The following is an 18,804-nucleotide window of genomic DNA, read 5'->3' on the forward strand; positions in this document are numbered from 1 at the left end:
ATTACATCAATCAGCTTCTAGGTACCGACTCCTGGTCCTTTTCCCTTTTTCCTCTCTATACTTGAATGTCGGCTTGATGTCTGACCTATTTGACTTCCAATAGGTATCCAGGTTGGGAAGTTCGGTCGTCACGGCTACGATACATCAGCTCTACAAATTGTTAGCCCCTCGTTAGGATGGGTAATTGATAGCCCACCTGATATAATTCTAACATTTCAACTTGCTTTCCAAGCTAATCTGTTTGTCCAATATCAGACTGCGTTCACCGAGAACTGGCTCTCGACTGTCACACTCGGCATAGCCAAACTCACTTTCCTATTGTTCTATCTCACTTTGTTCTCACCCAACCGCACTTTGCAATACATGATATACTTTGGAATGGTTTTCACGATTCTTGTTTTCCTTGGCTTCACTCTAGCTCAGATCATTCTTCTCGTACCTCATCCAGGTGAAAACTGGCTAGAGATGTATCAAGAGCCTCGAGAAATGGCAGTTTTAAAAATTAGTGTTCCAATCTCAGTGACAAGTTTCATTGTTGATGTTTATACTTTCATCACACCAATTGCAGGAGTCTCGGGGCTGAAGTTAAGTCGAAAGAGGAAGATTGGAGTTCTCATGATTTTGATTACGGGACTTTGGTATGTTTATAAGGCCTCCTTCAATGATTGTTTTATTTATTTATCTATTCAAGCGATGTAAACGCCAAGATATTTGAAGGAGAAACTAACTTCAATTAGCGCTTGTATAGCATCATCACTGAGTATCTACTACAAAACGCGCCTTACTACTATTGATTCAGCTTGGGACTCTATTCCTGTTATCATTTGCGCGTAAGTATATACTTCGTTTTGCCTCATCCATTTATAGCCAGCACTTTCTTACTCCTTAATCGGCCTGGTATAAATGTGCATGGGGATAATTTGCTCCTGCATGCCCTCACTCGCCAAGTTTACCTCCCACTACTTTCCTAACTTTTCAATTGTCGAGTCCGTTCTATTACTGAAGTTTTTCACGCGACTTACTACACATTTAAAAAGCAATAGCAAATCCTTTTCGATTGTAAATGCAAGAAAAAAGATTGGGTAGTGAGCCTGACGAGAATTTGAGGAAGAAGGCAAGTGCAAACGGTAGGGAAAGAGAAGTTGAAATGGGCGAGGACACCTTGTTTGAAATAGAAATGGGAGACCTCGGAAGGGGAAAAAATCAAGTCAAGATCATTTCTGGAAATATGAATGGTCATACTGATGTAACGTAGGCAGTATGTAGTAAGCCAGTTCAAGTGGTCCAATTCAGTTTGGGGCCTTGTGAAACTGGCTGGGTTGATTCCCCACTGATAATGTTCTCGGTTCGATGCTTTCTTGCCTGCCAGATTAATTGGTTCTATCTGTCTCCTTTTGTGGTGAGGTTTACATGACTTTAAGTGGGAGTTGCATAATCAATGAAAGACTTTGCCTTAAAGAAGGGCAATCTTAAAGATTCGATCGGACTTTTCTCTGACTTTAAATCACAAATGCACAAACAAGTATCTTCGCCCAAAATTCTAGTAGGTCCTACCTTTGACTTTGAGTGGTCTTCAACGTCTTCTGGGCAAGGGAAAATCATAGTATAAGTCGACGTACTAATGATGATGATTTGTATAGTTTTGTGATTGATTTAGAGCAGTTTTAATAGATGTCCCTTATAAAATTAGAAAAAAACAAGTTATCTAGTATCTACGCTGCCCGATGAGAAAGTAGATGGACATGAGAAAATTATTCGTATCCATTCTGTTTTGCGGAGATGTCAGGTAAAATCATTAATCAATGAGATCGTGTATCACAAGTGTGTGTATACAAGCTAAAAGATTCACGGAGCGGGGTGGCATATCAGAAGGATTCAACTGGATATCTTCTGAACCCAGTGCGTCCAATAGTCCGGACTGCAGAACGGATTGAATGACTCGAATGAAAGAGCTAAGCTTCAATTCAACCACATAACAAACAGTTTATCTACCTTTGAAGATCCTTGACAAGTCGAATTGCTATTTACTTTGCTCATAATGTGATTCATCATCGAGTGGATCATATCACCGAATGGATCACTTCAAAATCACATCAAATTCAAGGTTTTATTAATATTCGAATTTCAATAATTAATGTTACGATCACATAATAGAGCTAATCAATAGAGGTCAAATAACTAGAATAAGAAAGCTAAAGAGGAAAGAGATCTCGTAAGAGATCTCTTTTATGTATGATAGCGCTTGTCACGAAACGCACTCAATCGCGATGCGATCGCACGTGCGCTTGAAGAGCGCACGTAAGCGATCACGTGTACATAATCAATATATAAGAGCGCTCTTCGATTATCTCATCCTCAGACCCATCGGTAATTACATAATTTGGGCCTTGATTTCGAGACATAAGCCTCCTGAGGGTCACCGAAGGGTCTGAAACTATTTGGTTCCGGTTTTGGTGTGAATAATAACAATTCAGCTTTTTCTTCCCAACCATGATATGATTCGTCGATGTTCGTTGAGATGTACTCGTTGATATCCGGATATTGGATAGAAAAGTCTGTGTCCAGCAACAGCAAAAAGAATCAAATCGAGAACAAAATAGGACGGTGCGTTCGCGACTGATCAATGACATCTACTAATAGCTAAGTAAAAGGATCAATCTGCCAATCAAATTCACCTAACTTGACAATAAATCTCACCATCTTTATGATACTGGATTTGGATAATGATAGTCTATGTTTGCTTTTGTGAGGTTGATCGAAGTATAGAATACCCCATACTGGAGAGAATCATCAATCGCTTGAATAGATTATTTCTTAAATGGAAGTCAAAATTCCAATACGAAACCCCCCAAAACCAACAACCTCAATCATAGCAATCCTTTTCTCCAAGAAATCTCAAAAAGTCCCCAACCATTCTTCCCCTCTTCCCTTTCTTCCCCTTCTTCCCCTTCTTCCCCTTCTTCCCCTTCTTCCCCTTCTTCCCCTTCTTCCCCTTCTCCCCCTCCTCTCCCCTCCATCCTCCCTCTCCCAACCAACAAAATTCCAACACAAACAAGAAACCTCCGAACAAACGACTTCAAATTTTCGGCATCTTCTCTCCCCAATTGACTTCCTAACCTCAATACTTAATGCCAAAAACAACAGAATTTCTATATACCATCATTCATTTTTTCAAGGATTGAAACTTATGAGAAAAGAAAGATGTGAACGTGATGAAAAAGGAGGGAGGAGTGAGGAGGAGAGGGGGAGAAGAAGGAGATAGGAGATAGGAGATAGGAACAGCTATGCATATCTAAAAGAGACTGCAGATGAATGAAATGAGACAGAATTCTTTTCATCTGAGACTGTAGATGAATGAAACGAGACAGAGATGAAAAGAATGGCATTTCGATGACATTTGAGAACTCAGATTTTGATCTACTTGGTCTTTGATACTATCGATAAACCGGGCGTTAGCCAACCGCAGATGCCCAATAGAACGTCAACGGTCTTCTGGTGGATCATGAAGCAAATCTATAGTCTGCAAAAGACGTTGGGACAGATTCACAATTCACATCTCACATTTCACATCTCACAGATCATGATGAACAAAAGGTATTGTAAAGTATTATTGTATTTGAGTTGTAAAATAAGACAGCAACAGCAGGGGAAGATACTAGTTGCAAAATACTCACCATATAATACAGTTGGTCTAGCGAGACGTTTCGCAAAGAACCGGGTAATATTTGTCATAAACCATTCCACCCAACCAATGAAAGAATTTTTACATCATGCCCTCGGAAAGCCCACATAAAGTTCGGTCCCCTCTCAAGATATCCAAAGATACAAGAAAGGATCATACCCAACCTCTTAATATGTTCAAAGCCATAGACCACAATGTTTTTACCTAAACGCCCCTATGAAAACGATCAAAAAGCTCAAAGGGACAGCCACAAGCCGACGACCACGTAAATCAAGCCCACAAGTTGTAAACTTCTCTTCCAATGAAACGATCCAGAGAAAGCAGAAGATATGTCTCAATAGCCACATTCTCCATAAGGAGTAGAGTCAAGAGCCCACAACCCACAAAGCCAACGACCCACATATCAACATGAAAGCATCTTCGAAAAGAATACTCAACATGTGACAAAGTACGGACAGACAATGGAAACCCTCATATGATATCAACAGCTTATTCGAAAGACATCTTCTTTCCCTTGAAGTCACCGAAGCCACCACGGTTAGTGCTGCCTCCACGACCTCCACGGGCACCACCACGAGCACCACCACGTCCTCCACGGTCACCGAAGCCACCACGTCCACCTCCACGTCCGCCACCACGGCCACCACCACCACGTCCACCACCACGGCCACCGAAGCCACCACCCTCACTGCGCTCTGGACGAGGAGTAGCATAGTCAAGTCTGACTGGACGGCCAGCAATATCAGCACCCATCATAGCATCATAAGCGGCAGTAGCATCCTCAACGGAACCGAAGGTAACATATCCGAAACCCTTGGGGTTGCCAGTTTCCCTAGTGATTATTAGTATGTGTAGATGAGTATGTGACGAGGATTAACTTACTGGTCAGTTGGGAGTCTGACGTTGACAACAGTGCCGTGCTCACCGAAAGCCTCACCAACAACGTTCTCATCGGCATCGAAGGAAAGGTTACCGAGGAAAAGGGTGTCGGAAGGTGGGTTCTTGGCATCACCGAATTGAGCAGCACGGTTGTTAGCACGCTCTCTTGGTGCGGTGGTGTCACGGGGAGTGGAGAAGTCAACGTTGGCCTCACGACCATCAATGAGAGCACCCTTCTTGGCAGCAAGAGCGGCAGCAGCATCACTTGACTTGACGAACTCAACGTATCCGAAACCCTTGGAGCGTCCAGTAGCCTTGTCACTGATGACACGAGCACCACTGATCTCACCGAACTCCTCGAACTCGCGGTAGAGCCACTCGTCATCAATGTTCCAGCTCAAGTTACCAACGAACAAGTTCTTGCTTCCGTTATCCTCAACAGTCTCCTCAGTCTTGGACTTCTTGGTGGAAGCCTCTGGCTCATCCTCGGCCTTACGCTTCTTGGATGGTGCTTCGGCCTCAGCCTCGCTGGCAGACTCGCTGTCGGAATCGGAAGAGTCAGAGTCAGATCCAGATTCCTTCTTCTTTTCTTCCTCGGAGGAGTCAGAGCTGTCGGAGTCATCAGAGTCCTCCTATAAAGATATTAGCATGCAGTTCAAGTTATGATAGGGTTGTTGGAAGGATTGATATTACTTACAGTAGCCTTGGCAACTACCTTAGCAGCACCGTTGACCTTTGCCTTTCCGGCATCGACAACCTTTTGAACCTTCTTGGCAGCAGCAACAACTGGCTTAGCCTCCTCCTCGGATTCGGAGTCGCTTGAGTCGTCACTATCTTCGCTCTCAGAAGCGGCAGCCTTCTTGGTAGTCTTTGCGGCGGGTTTAGAGTCAGTTTCGGATTCAGATGACGACGAGTCATCTTCGGATTCAGACGAAGATGAGGAGTCAGAGGAGGATGATTCTACCTCTTTCTTCTCGACCTTAGCAGCCTTTCCGTTAGCCTTAGCCTTGGTGGCCTTTGGTGCTGGCTTCTCCTCCTCAGATTCAGAAGAATCAGAGTCGGAACCAGATTCGCTGTCGGAGGATGGGGTGGCAGCCTTCTTGACTGGCTTTGGAGCTGGCTTAGCGGCCTTGGTGGCAGTAGCCTTTGCGGTCTGTTTAGATTTAGCTTTTGTTGATTGAGATGGTTTAACAACTGCCGCATTCTTGACAGTTGAGAGTGGTAGTTTGACCTCAGTCTTCTTGGAAGCCTTAGCAACCTTGGTATCCTTGGTCTTTGCCATTATGAATGATTTACTTCTTGAAGAAGTTGAAGTAATTGAGTGTTTTTGAAGAAGGATATGAAGAAATTGCTATCTTTTAATCAAAAAACTGATGAATCGATACAAGTATTGAGTTGAAAAAGGATGTATGATTGAAGAAGAAAAATTGAAAACTTGGGAGAGTGAAAAGTTTAAGTAGGATTGAAGAAAAGCTCTTATCGAGAATTTTTTTCAATTGCGCTAGAGTGATAAAAGGTTTTTATCTGGAGAGTGGATTCAGGGTCTCGAGGGAGTGGGTCTATCAGTTCGAGTGATTAGTTAAGCATTTCGAGCAGTCTCGGGCAGTGAAGGAACCGAAGCAAGTTCGGCAAGTCTTGCTCATTCACTAAATTTCACCCGACCCATAATAAATCGTGACTTTCGTTGTTGAGCTCAAACAATCAAAATAGCTTCATTACAAACGCATTTGTGAAAGACGTCGACCACCTCAACTCTACTATTGGATCCACAATACTCGATCGATCATATACCCATTGATCCTATAACCCTCCTCATACCCATTATTCAATTTCTGTACAATGGCACCAACTCCCGAATCTGCCGCATTCCTCGCGAAGAAACCTACGGTCCCTCCAACTTTCGATGGTGTCGATTATGATGATACAGCACGATTGAAGCAAGCACAAGATGCGATTATAAGAGAACAATGGGTTAAGAGCATGATGGCGCGTTTGGTCAGAGAGGAACTGGGAAAATGCTATTACAAGGAGGGGGTTAATCATTTGGAAAAATGTGGTGCATTAAGAGGTGAGGATTAATACTATGAAACTGGAATAATCTACAGATTTTTTGAATGAGAATCAGTTCCTTCAACCCCTCAAAAACAACTGGCTTCCCAGGAGGAACTTTTTATAGATCTTGGGACTAATCCTTTCTCTCAGATCGTTATTTCGAGTTATTGAAGGAGTCCAAGATTAAAGGTTACCTGTTCGAGCAACAAAACCATTTCAACAAGGCTTAATATATATATTATGAGGACTTTACTGGGCGAGGGGAGGATGAATAGTGGGAAGAGGGCGAGAGCGATATCATGCTGGGTGAGGGTTATGCTTGAATGAGCTCAGTGCGGCTTCAGGCAGGCAGGATATTTGGAATCAGACACTGAAGATATACCAGAATCCAGGAAGCTTCAGAGCATTTGACCCAAAAATAGAGACCTGAGAAAGGTCTACTAATGGGACTGTAAATATGAAACATTTGTACAACCAGTCTATTTCCCTAAACTTGTGATTTTGATGTATGAGAATGACATAGCCAATATGTAGGTACTTTGACACGGTATAGACTTCCGAAAATATCACATCTTGTCTTACTTACCTCAAGAAATATCAGAGTAATAGTTAAGAGAGGATTCAATTATTTACATGAATATTTCTCCATGTGATTCTCAATCCTAATATGGACACAGCAAAATAAATGATCCATTTCCATTACATATCCACCCAGCACCCAGCACCCCACCAAAGAATTTGATATCAGCAGCACACCCGGTCCATCCAGGTACCCGTAGCTATCCCAAAAAAATTAATCTCCATATACACCAGCACAAGAAATAAACCCACCATATCTCACCTACACAGCCAATTCTCCCTCAAAATGATTTGTTCACGCTGTCTGACCCGTCAGTCGCTCCCTCTCACCCAACAAACCCGTCTCTTCTCGCACACAGCCTTCCTCACCTCCACCCCCCCAACATCCACCCCCTCCTCACCTCGCACCGCCGGCCCTCCAACCGCAACCTCCACCGGCGCAGCCCAACCCTTCTCAACCCCCCTCTCCCCCTCGCCCGCCGCCCAAGGAATCTCCTCCCATCCTTCCCCCACCAAAAAATCAACTCCCTTACCTACATCCAGCATCCCCGCGGGCACCATCCTCCAAGGTCTCAACTTCCTCAAAGGAAGAGACGACCCCGTCGCTTTAAAAGAAGAAGAATATCCAGAATGGTTATGGCACTGTTTGGACGAGAAGAAAGCTGCTGATGGGGGTGCCGCTGCGGGAGGCGATGAATTCTGTATGTTTTCTAACCTATTCATCCCATTCCTATATTCCTATTCATCCACGCTTCCTTTCCCTCATTCCCAATTGCATCCAAATTGACTAACACCCTCTCTAGCAAAATCTAAAAAACTTCGTCGTGCTGCTGCCAAAGCCCGCAGAAAGGCAGAAGAACGCGCGCTTCTCTCGGGCGACACCTCTCTGCTCGAAGTAAAGGTTCCTCTGCAGCAACAATCGGTCGATTTGTCTAGTGAAGGCGAAGCCGCATTAGAACAACGAGGAGATTTGGTAAAGGCGATGAGGAAGGAGCGTCGCGCGAAGATTAAGGAGGGCAATTACTTGAAGGGAATGTAAATTTGAGGTTTTTGAGGTTGTGGATAGGTTGGAAAGTCGATGTACTCCTTTGGGGCAATGGGGTGCGGATTGGGCTCAATTCTTGGGGCATTGTTTGAGAGCTTTGAGAGCTTTGATGTTGAAGTACTGCTCAATAAGGAGTCTTCATGTGGGATGGCATGTTGTAGAAAGTATAAAGCAGATGGGAGATGCTCAAGTCAAGAAGACACATGCAACTGACACAGCTAGACCCATGAAGATTGGGCACTAAGAGACGAGGGAAGATGTAAAATTATATCACATCTGTGTAAGGATACTGTAGACAAGAATCTGTATTATAAGGCATCTATCATTATGTCGACCAACATGTTTGTGGTATTCATGACGCTACCCATTTGGTAGTAGCTCGTCATTTTCCTGACATTAAATGCACCGTTGCAGCATGCCACCATACAATGCCACCCAGCTCAAACTCCAAATTGAGACTATGCTTTTGAGCTGTCCATCCATTTCAAAATGACCCAACGCCAATTGTCCAACCCAAGCAGAGACAACCAGCCAGCGCCGAATATTGTTTAGGCCCCGACCCATCTTCTGTGAAAACGCCTGAATGTACATAAACCCAATACCTAGTGACCTTTGAAAAGTATCTAATCATCTTCTGCCTCGCCAATCGAAGATTTCTTGATCTCCAACTCAGCCTTGAGCTTTCTCGATTTATCCTCGATTCTCCTGCGTAGAATTGGATTGTTTTGAGCAGCCAATTGTGCTTGGAGGCCTTCAATCTGCTTCTCCAAATCCACGATATCTTCTTTGGCTTCTTGGAGCTGGGCCAAGCGTGCTTTTTCATCGTCATCAACATCATCCGCTTCACTTCCTTCATCTCCACTCTCCCCATCTTCAATTGATTCATCACCGCTATCATCTTCTTCGTTGGGAGCTGGGGTCTCGCCTAGTAGCATAGGAGTAGCCGCGACACCTGACATAGACATAGGGGTAGCAGCAATATCTTCAAAGCCTGCCCCTGCTTCCAATTCGGCTTCCATCTCTGCTGCGAGGTCAGCTTCGAGATCCCCACCCATTTCATCCCCAGATGCGGCAGCATCGCCGTTGTTAATTTGAGAGAAGTAACCACCATCATCAGCTTCTCCTTCAGCATCTTCATCTTCGGAATACTGATCTTCTCCTTCATCACCATAACTTCCTGGACTGAATACTTGACTACTTTGTTCTCTTTCTGGGGAGATAACTTTGTATTCTGAGGATACAGCCTTTCGATCATCTTCGAGAAGTTTCTCGACAGCTTCCTCTACAGCCTCGATCGCAGTTCTACTGATACGTTTTCTGAAACGCCGTTTTCGTGCCAAATGCATTGGAGCAGTGAGACCATGTGGATATTGAAAAGTTTGTGGATCGATAATTGAGGGCAAAGGAGCAATTTTAGCCTCATCTTCATTCTCGACCCTTTGATAAATCCAAAGCATTTGACAAATATCCGCACTTTTATACCATCCTCTTTTATCCCAACTCTTCATTCCTTCAACGATACATGGCAAGTCGACAAGAGTAGCAGCATAGACATTTCCACGGATAATAACAGCAGCTCGTCTACCTTCGGCATGAAAGAATTTCATTTGCACATCTGCACCTCCAACTTTTGGATTGATACCCATTTTTTTCTCGGCGATGCATGTTCGTAGGTAGTCACAATCGTCGCCGGGAATCATTCGAAAGATAAACGCTTCTTCGATGGAAGGATCTTTCTCCGTATCACTGGCCTCAGAGTCATAGCCTTCTCCAAGAGGTCTTTTCGGTGGTTTGCCCTTAATTTTAGCCTTCATCATAACCGGTGTCTTTGGAAGTCCATGATTGATCCCAGCCATAGAAGGTGTTTTTGGCTTGATACTAATCTTGACTTTCTTCTTCGCAGGTTCATTGTGAAGATTCGGCTTCCTTGGTATAACAGAGATAGTTTCATCGCTACTGTCGTCTTCTTTCTTAACTCTCTTGCGCGAATCTGCGAGCTTTTGTGTGGGTTTAGGAGCTCGACCTGCTTTTGTAGGTTTTGGTTGCGATGAGCTAGACGCAGATGGAAGAGGGGGCGATCCCGCAGGTTTACTGCTGATCTTTATTTTTGGTTTGGATCCGCCTGGTGTGGAAACTGATGGTGTGGTAGGTGTAGAAGGTCCTGGTGATGCATTCATTCCTCCATTTGTCTTGAGACTCAACTTTAGCTTGAATGGGCCGCTCATATTGGCGGTTTATCCTCGTAGTTGTGCGCTCTTTTTGAAAATAGGTTATTCGTGTCGCCAGATTGGTGGGAGTGAAATTTTGTAAAAATCGCAAAACAAGAGTTTATTCGTGGTCTGTCGTAGTTTTAGGAATCCAAGAATTTAAGATGTTGGACTGATCAAATGGAATGGAGGGAGCTCCAGTTCGAGAATTATACGGAGACCCGATCGCACAATCGCGCAACCGCGTTTTCCATTTTACTTATGCGACAAATGGGAATTCGCATTCACCTTTTGCGCTTTACGGTGAAATACAAGAGACTTTCTATTTAATCAACTATATAATTTCTGCGACATGCAACCATGATAATATCTAGTCTCTCCGCACCTTGATCCCGACTTTTTCGTCAATCAAAATCGAAAAACTTAAGATGGCAACACCTCAAGCTCTTCATCATGCCCTCCTTCGACCATGTATTTTACATATCCTCCGCGCAGCCGGTTATCACTCAACGCGATCCTCAGTTCTTGATACCATAACCGATCTAGCTGCTCGTTACATGTACATACTCGCACAATCAACAGCAGCGCATGCCGATCTAAACCATGCGGATCTCGACATAACGATTTCAGATGTACGAATGGCCATGCAAGATTGCGGAGCTCTTATGCCAGAGAAAGCAATAGAAGAACAGGAATTCTATGGCGAAGAAGATATGAGAGGTGTAGAAGGATTTATAGCCTGGGCCATGGGGGAAGGGAATAAAGAGATTAGGAGGATTGCGTTAGCAGATGGAGGGGAAGATTATCTGACTGGTATGCTCTCCTTATTTCTTCATTGATTTATGTGGTTGTGAATGAGAACTAAAAGAAGATAGCTCTCAAAAAGAAGCACAACACAACCGATGAGGATTCACGATATCATGGCACGTTGTTAGGAAGACCTGCCGAACCTCGAATAGTGAAAGTCGAGGGAGGAGAGATTACAAGTGTGAAAGAGTGGGCAGATCGGATGAAACCAATACCAAAGCAGATTGAGGAAACACCTTCCACTAGAGAGGCATCTTCAGCTCTGAGTTCTGTCGGGGATCAAGTTATGGAGAATATGGAGTTTTAATATCATAAGGGAATGGCTACCTTGAATTTCGGGCATGGCGACGGAGTTTGGGTTGTTTGACAGATTTAATGCACGACCATATGACAAGGTGGGATTGTGGCAAATCACATTTTGCAGAAAGAGCGACGATAAACCTGAGGGGACAAACCAATGAAATGATTAAAGATTTTAATTCAGGTCTTCATTTTTCGCCTCAAACGGATCCTAACCCTTCATTTTGGAGTCTTCCACCTGCACCTCCATCTACATCAATGCCTTGCTCTCGTTGACTCTTGATCTTCTCTCTAGCCTCCTTCTGCTCTGCCTTTTGTCTGTCGAGATCACTTGTATAACTACCCTCCTCTCCCCATCCAGCATTCTTCTTGTCGAATTGAGCAGCCATGACATCTCCTTCACCTGCTGCTCTCATCTGTTCTCCCTCCAAATCCTCTTGTTGAGGTCCGACCTTGGAACTCGACAATTTGGCATTGCTGTCGTCCGCATTATCTTTTGGATGATCGCCATGGCCCATTGCTGTAGCCGATCCTACTGACATTCCAGGAGTGGCTGTGGATGATGGTGCGCCGCAGTTGGGGCCAAAAGTTGTACCGGCGGGGGTGGAGTTGAGTGAGGATTGATTCTGAGAAGCAGACATGGTGGTGAAGTGCGTAAACGGAGGATTGAAGCTTGGTTTTGATATGAGAAGAGTATTCAATGTATTTTCGAATACCGATGATTTTTGAGGATTTGGTGGCAATTGTTCTCAAGGACGAAGAAATGAATAGCTTGAAGGAATGTACCTACTCTTGGATATCGTTCTTTACCTACCTAGTACCTACTTGGTGGTGGTCTACCCAGTCTAACAAGCAGCATTCTCTAGTAACAAAGATGACGTAGATGAAAATGAATTGGTCGCATTTGATAAGGTTAAGAACTCCAATCAATAATATATATGGTGGCTCGAGGGTGGGACAAGCTACAAGGTAAATTGCTACTACGGTCATCTCAAAATGCCACGAATGCATTCAATAACCGATATCCCTACTATGTGCACGGCCCTACTATATGCACGCTCTTATTATTCATGTAAAATATTATATTAAATTGAATTAAAAACTAAAAAAGCAATTAAATTATTTGAAATCCAGAATTAAGATAGTTTGAATAAATTAATATAACGTTTTGAAATAAAAAATCTAAAATTCTAAAAGGTTATAATAATATTATTAATAAATAAGATATTGAATTTTTATATAAAAAACTATTTACTTACTAATATATCTTATAATAGAATTAAAAATATAAGCTTTATTAAAGGAAATTATGAGATTTTTATATAATAATATAAAGTAATTGAAAAAATTAAACTTTCTTTTTAAAATTCTGAAATGATATCAATATTAAATACTGATAGTTTTAAAAAGAAAATTTATAAGAATTAATTATTAATAAAATAATGAATTTATAATATTTAATTTTACTTTTGAATTATATAATAATAATAGTCTTTAAAATATATATAAATATATTAAAATTTATAATTTATGAATATTATAGTTAATTAAAGATTTAAAAATAAATACTAAGAATTTAATTTAATATAATATTAATTATAATATAAGCTTTTATTGATTATTATTAAAAATTTGATTTTCATAATCTTTAGTTATATATATTTCATTTTAATATTGAAGAAAAAAGTTATATCAATTGATTTTTGATTTAATAAAATTTAAATATTTGAATTTTCAGGATTTATTGATATTAAGATGATTTCTATTTAGATTTTCTTTTTTTAAAAATTGATTTAATAATATTTTGAATTACGAAAACCTTTTTTCTTGAAATTTTGTATATTATAATAATAATTTCTTGTCACGGAATTCACCGTATAGTGTAACCCTACGGTATTAATCCTAGTACTCCTTCGGAGTACTTATTCCCATGATTACTAAAACTATTTCACTCAGTTTATTTGTATACTCTATATATTTAATTAGGCGACTCTATTGCCTGATCAGGGTATATAAACCAGGAATAATCCTTATGATTATACCTTAAGTCAATCTAGTTTATTATCACTCTATATACCTATCTCCTGATCAAAGTGATCATTAGACATAGCTATTACCTCCGTGATATTTCATAATTAGAATTTCATTATATATTATAAATCAAGATTTAAATAATTTCAAAAATAGGATTTTTACACGGCATATCATGTTGCAATAGAATGTATACAAAAGCTACTCTTACAGGATAAAGCAGCTTTCAAACAAATATTATATAGGAGATCGGAAAGCGCGCACGGAGGCGCTCAGAGGATCGGAGACAAAGGCGCAAGTGCGCTAGCCATCGCTTGGGAGGCTACTGAGGGTATTGAGACCCCATCCCTAGGAAAAGGGGATCATGTAAATTAGAAGATCATCCCGCAGTTAGCCCAACCGTAATGCCCCCTGGGAGGCTCGCCTATACGGCCCGGTTGAAAATTACTAATATTAATAATAATAATAATAAAAATAGGATTTAAAAAATGAAAGATTTATTCAAAGAATTTCTTTCGATTAATCTAAAATTTATATATTTTAATATTCAATATAACTTATTTAAAAAATATTATAATATTCAAAACTTTAATATTCAATATAAAATTTAAATTCATTTTAAAATTCATTTTCAATTTTTTTTTAAAATAATAAAAATAATTAGAAAATCTAATAATCTATATTAAGATCAATTCTTATTACTTTTTAAATTTTTTTATTTTTTTATAAGAATATTAATTTCAAAAATCTATTAAAATATCTTCTAATTCTATAAATAGATTTTAATATATTCTTTATTGAAAATTTATATATTAAATTTATATATTTATTTTATTTTATTATTCAATCAGTTTTTATTTTAATAATTTGAAATTCTAGAGAATCAAAATAAATAATATTATTCAATTCTAGAACTAAATTTTATCTTATTTTAATGATTTACGAATTTTAAATTGATTTTTATTTTGATTAAAAAAAACGTGCATATAGTAGGGGCGTGCACGTAGCAGGGATATCGGTTATCATTGCCCCGCCAAATTCCAAACGACGGTCCGACCATTCAAACGACACTCTCACCACCACCCCTTCCTCCTTGATTTTCTAATTTATATCCTCATTCCTTTAATACAGATTGATGAGACCAAGAAAGTCGGCAATAACTACACGACTACCTACTCTCCAACAACAACAAAGAGTCCCACTGTTTACGAACACTCATTATAAGTCTCAAAGAGTCACGTGTAGTGGTAGTATTGAACTTCACGCAGCGTCCAAAGGCATTCGACTGATTCGCATTCAGACATTCAATCATGCCCTTCCCACTTGAGCTTCCCACAACATCTTCGTTTTCGTTCTCATCATATTTCACAAGCGATTCGCATCCCTCACTACCTTTAGCCGCAAGCACTTACAGAGGGGTTCTTCGTGATGTGCTGAAGAAGCACAAACGACTTAGTCCTTCACAGCAATCTTCAAATCTTTCATCTATTCTCCAAGCACTCAACAACTACATCCCATATCTCTTAGCCATCGACTCTGGCATATCTTCTCAATTTGATCCCGGAGCAGAACACATAGATATCATCCTCACTTCAACACCAACTCTAGAATGGCGTCCAACACTTTCAGATCCGCCAATACCAGGCAGAGAAATTCCAAGGTTGAAAATCCAGAGCTTGGAATATGAAATATATTTCGTTCTTTCAACACTAGCCTACACTCACGTTCTTCTTTCAAGATCCTCATTACATCCACTCTATTCATCTGCAACAGCGTCACCATCACCTGAACAAAGAACTTCATGTATCAAAGCTGCTACAGAGCAATTACTAGCAGCTGGTTCGATTCATAACTATCTGTTCTCTCGCTCAACGAGTCTTACTTCTCCACCCCCTTGTCCTGATATTTCAAACCCAGTTTTTCGTGCCCTCAGTAGCTTAGCATTGGCCGAAAGTACATTACTGGCGGTTTTGAAAGATGATCCATATCCAGCAGCAGTGCAACAAGATCGTAACAAAAATGATAAAGAATGGATGATTAAGGCTCCTGAGATGCCCAAAGTTCGTGCTCATTTGTTTGCAAGATTATGTCTTGCGGCCGCCGATCATGCGGGTAATGCTGTAGCCATGCTAGGTGGAATGGGCAACGGAGGAAATGGAAAGGTTGATGCTGAGTTGTTAAAATACGTTGAAGACCTGCGAAGAGTAGGAAGAGGAAAGGCTTGCAGATTTTTTGGAGTGGATGCGGAGTTAGGAGGGAAGACAGGTGATGGAATTGGATGGCTGAGAGCTGGCTTGAGTGAGCTAGGCATATCGGTGGGAGATGAAGGAAAGAAATCCTCCGGGATGGGATTTGGGAGACTAAGGAAAGAATGGACAGAGAAAAGAGAGGACCGTAGAGTTGAAAAGGGGAAGGATTGGGGAAGTGATGCAGGGAAAGCGGAGGAGGGTAGAGTTCTAGAAATGCTGGAGAAGAAATGGGTGAAGATGAACGACACTGTAGGCTACACCCTTCCATTCTCTACATTGTTGAATACTAATGACTGGCGCAGATTGGCACACAGCTCGTACCTTCTATTGGAACGCTCATCTCAGCGCTACCATCTGGACGGGAAATGCATACACTAAAATCTTACAACCCTCCCAACCTTGACAATCGAGTCCTTGAGAGCATGAGAGCTCCGCCAGATCGAGCAGATACGTACGAAGAGGAAAACAGTTCTGATGAGGATAACAATGGAACACCAGTTGGTGCATTCCAAGGCACAAAGGGAGATTATGCTGGAAATGCGAATTATTTCTAAATCATACATCTCTATCTCGTGCTCGAGAGACCAAGACATGTTCTAGACCTGGATCGCCATGCATGTTACACAAGCTCCACTAGAACCATTCATCCCCAATCAATCCGCATCACTACACCGCCAGTTCAAGACCCTAGCAGGACAAGTTCATCCCATCACTCGGTGCAACAATGAGATGTGCAACAAATCAAATTTACTTTCATTCATATCTTTCTAGTGGTGAGATGATATGATCATGGGTACATTGACGTCTTACATACTTGCGCCACGTATCCATTTACACGTGATATGTGGATGAGCTTTTTAGACAAAAGTGATGTGGCTTGCATTGAATGGTAAGTCAATTCCCATAGTTTGTGATTACCTAGTTACCAGAACGACGGGTCTGGTAGCAAGTACTGTCTCACTGCTATATGGGGGCAATGTGGGGAAGATGGTAGATTGAATTCGAATTTTGAACCAAATATGCTCTTCTTTGCATCTGTCTTGCCCCACACAATTATCACTTCTGCATATCATATGCAATTCCATAGTCACAAGTTCTCAAACACCCCAACTTCTAATCTGCGCGCTAGCCGTTGCGATTTCTTCATCGCTTGGCATGTTCACTACCACGAGATATAGAATATTCTGGGATATCTGTTAGCAACCATTTTCATGGATTCAAGATGTTGAATTGGACAGTACTCACGTTACCCAGAATCTTCTTAACTCCTTTCGTAACGATATCAGGGCCACCAAACCCACCGAACCCTCCAAGCCCTCCTCCTAATCTATTCCCTCCTCTTGGGTTACTTCCCTGCTGTTGCTGTTCTCCACTACCCTCACGCTGAAGACCTATCCTGCCACCTGATTGTGCTTGTCTCCCGCCTGAGTAGGAACGCTCGCCACCAAATACAGCACCAAGTCCACCCAGTCCACCACCGCGTCCACCAAACCCCTGTCCTCCCATCCTCGCAGCCATCAAGTCTTTCCCCATCGGTGGATTGAACTTCCCACCTGTAACCAAACTCCATGGATTTCCACTACTAGCTGGATGATTCGGATCCGCATACCGACTCGTAAACTTCTCCTTTGGCCCGGTCGATAAAAAGCTATTGGGATTCTGCGCCGCGTATTGTGCTCGTGCTCTTCGATCCATGTAATCGGATACAAAATCTCCTTTTCTTTTCAACTTCTCCTTGAGTCTTTCTTCTCCTTCTGATCCCACATTTGTTAATGCCGCATCGAGAGCCGGGAAAACCAGAGGTGCTGCTTCAGGAAACTCGAAATCACCGTATGTATTTCCGGATGACGTATGAAATTTATTCCTCGTTTTTGACTCTCCAGTTTGTGGATCAATTGATTTGGAAATTGTGGATGTCATATCCACCATACTTGTGTGATTGCCATCATCCGGATTCCACGTCAATACCAAGGCATAAAGGCCACGAGGACGGAAGAATTGGTTGTTCATCGCGTCAAGGAATGAGTTTGTTCGTTGGCGAGAATGTATCTCGTTTGCAGCTTTGATAGCAACTGCAATGGCTATTTGAACAGCGATCGCAACGCCGGGAGCTACTCCATGCGCGGCTAACCCGGCGAAATTGATGCATTGGATCCAGGGTGAGGCTTGCGTTGCTTTGTTAAATGTACGCAGGAAGTCTAGCCACATGTTCTCGGGGATATCGCAGTTTTGGAGGAGAGGAGCGTAGGCGCGGATGAAACCCCGAGATCGACTTTTGGGTCGGCGTTGGGAGAGGATGACGGGTAGGGGGAGTCGGTTGGTGATGGGATGGGAGGGTGGATATTGAGGGGCGGGGTGTCTGGCGATGAAACGGGAGACGAATACTTTCATGAAGACGGTGTGTTTTTCTTTTCCTTGGGGGGTTTGAGTCTCTGCGTCGGATTCTTGCACCGTGGGATCTGAGGGGGAAATTTGTTGCGTCTCGACGGGTGCAAGCTCATCTTGTGCAGCATCCAAATCCCAGATGTGTTCATCGTTCTCTTCATGCAAGATATCAGATGATACAGCCGTAGAATTTTCATTCGAGATTCGCAAGGCATTGCAACTAGCTGATCGAAGTTGAAAATCCTCGTTACTGGATGCTCGTGGAGATTGAGATTGAGATTGAGATTTATCAGCTTTCTTCGCTTTATGCGCGTGCACACTCTCGGATGCGAGACCGATACCAGCTGCAATGCCTTTGATTGCCCCTTCGATTATGAAAGACATGGATAGGTTGGAATGTTAAGAAAGATATGTTGTGACGATATATCAGAAGAACCAAGTATGAAAAATCGATAGAAGAAAATACAACAAGATCAAACACTTGAATACCATAAAGTAAAGAAATTGAGGTATGAGGTAAGAGATATCTCTCTAGATACCTACACATATATATACCCAAGACAATCATTATCGCAATACACCCACCTT

The 18,804-nt window shown here is 41.9% G+C and overlaps 9 protein-coding genes across 9 annotated transcripts; 5 read left to right on the top strand and 4 right to left on the bottom strand.

Moving 5' to 3' along the window:
- Window positions 1–378: 378 nt before the first annotated feature.
- EAF02_009687 (uncharacterized protein) lies at window positions 379–1,255 on the top strand (the record flags this gene model as incomplete). The annotated part of the gene is made up of 3 exons (XM_038905735.1): window positions 379–638; window positions 738–830; window positions 1,078–1,255. The coding sequence occupies 3 exons, from the start codon at window positions 379–381 to the stop codon at window positions 1,253–1,255; spliced, it is 531 nt and encodes a 176-aa protein (XP_038754475.1).
- Window positions 1,256–4,171: 2,916 nt separating this feature from the next.
- Window positions 4,172–5,843, bottom strand: EAF02_009688 (uncharacterized protein; the record flags this gene model as incomplete). Its single annotated transcript, XM_038905736.1, has 4 exons — window positions 4,172–4,514; window positions 4,565–5,193; window positions 5,259–5,714; window positions 5,793–5,843. 4 exons carry the CDS (start codon window positions 5,841–5,843, stop codon window positions 4,172–4,174), a joined length of 1,479 nt encoding a protein of 492 aa, XP_038754476.1.
- A 557-nt stretch (window positions 5,844–6,400) lies between these two features.
- Window positions 6,401–6,843, top strand: EAF02_009689 (uncharacterized protein; the record flags this gene model as incomplete). The annotated part of the gene is made up of 2 exons (XM_038905737.1): window positions 6,401–6,629; window positions 6,764–6,843. 2 exons carry the CDS (start codon window positions 6,401–6,403, stop codon window positions 6,841–6,843), a joined length of 309 nt encoding a protein of 102 aa, XP_038754477.1.
- A 270-nt stretch (window positions 6,844–7,113) lies between these two features.
- EAF02_009690 (uncharacterized protein) lies at window positions 7,114–8,580 on the top strand. The gene is made up of 2 exons (XM_038905738.1): window positions 7,114–7,893; window positions 7,996–8,580. The coding sequence occupies exons 1-2, from the start codon at window positions 7,479–7,481 to the stop codon at window positions 8,229–8,231; spliced, it is 651 nt and encodes a 216-aa protein (XP_038754478.1). The 5' UTR covers window positions 7,114–7,478; the 3' UTR covers window positions 8,232–8,580.
- A 280-nt stretch (window positions 8,581–8,860) lies between these two features.
- On the bottom strand, window positions 8,861–10,462 carry EAF02_009691 (uncharacterized protein; the record flags this gene model as incomplete). Its single annotated transcript, XM_038905739.1, has 1 exon — window positions 8,861–10,462. The coding sequence occupies one exon, from the start codon at window positions 10,460–10,462 to the stop codon at window positions 8,861–8,863; it is 1,602 nt and encodes a 533-aa protein (XP_038754479.1).
- A 410-nt stretch (window positions 10,463–10,872) lies between these two features.
- On the top strand, window positions 10,873–11,558 carry EAF02_009692 (uncharacterized protein; the record flags this gene model as incomplete). The annotated part of the gene is made up of 2 exons (XM_038905740.1): window positions 10,873–11,257; window positions 11,320–11,558. The coding sequence occupies 2 exons, from the start codon at window positions 10,873–10,875 to the stop codon at window positions 11,556–11,558; spliced, it is 624 nt and encodes a 207-aa protein (XP_038754480.1).
- Window positions 11,559–11,751: 193 nt separating this feature from the next.
- Window positions 11,752–12,192, bottom strand: EAF02_009693 (uncharacterized protein; the record flags this gene model as incomplete). Its single annotated transcript, XM_038905741.1, has 1 exon — window positions 11,752–12,192. The coding sequence occupies one exon, from the start codon at window positions 12,190–12,192 to the stop codon at window positions 11,752–11,754; it is 441 nt and encodes a 146-aa protein (XP_038754481.1).
- A 2,700-nt stretch (window positions 12,193–14,892) lies between these two features.
- On the top strand, window positions 14,893–16,385 carry EAF02_009694 (uncharacterized protein; the record flags this gene model as incomplete). Its single annotated transcript, XM_038905742.1, has 2 exons — window positions 14,893–16,080; window positions 16,134–16,385. 2 exons carry the CDS (start codon window positions 14,893–14,895, stop codon window positions 16,383–16,385), a joined length of 1,440 nt encoding a protein of 479 aa, XP_038754482.1.
- A 543-nt stretch (window positions 16,386–16,928) lies between these two features.
- Window positions 16,929–18,600, bottom strand: EAF02_009695 (uncharacterized protein; the record flags this gene model as incomplete). Its single annotated transcript, XM_038905743.1, has 2 exons — window positions 16,929–17,015; window positions 17,077–18,600. 2 exons carry the CDS (start codon window positions 18,598–18,600, stop codon window positions 16,929–16,931), a joined length of 1,611 nt encoding a protein of 536 aa, XP_038754483.1.
- Between the last annotated feature and the right edge of the window lie 204 nt (window positions 18,601–18,804).

This window comes from Botrytis sinoallii, assembly GCF_014898435.1.
Source record: "Botrytis sinoallii strain Bc 23 chromosome Unknown BSIN_021, whole genome shotgun sequence".
Lineage (NCBI taxonomy): Eukaryota > Fungi > Ascomycota > Leotiomycetes > Helotiales > Sclerotiniaceae > Botrytis > Botrytis sinoallii.

Bases quoted from the DNA above. Each gene is read 5' to 3' on its own strand.
- EAF02_009690 (XM_038905738.1), top strand. From the start codon at position 7,479: ATGATTTGTTCACGCTGTCTGACCCGTCAGTCGCTCCCTCTCACCCAA. The intron at 7,894-7,995 runs GTATGTTTTCTA...CACCCTCTCTAG, and splicing joins TGCGGGAGGCGATGAATTCT to CAAAATCTAAAAAACTTCGT.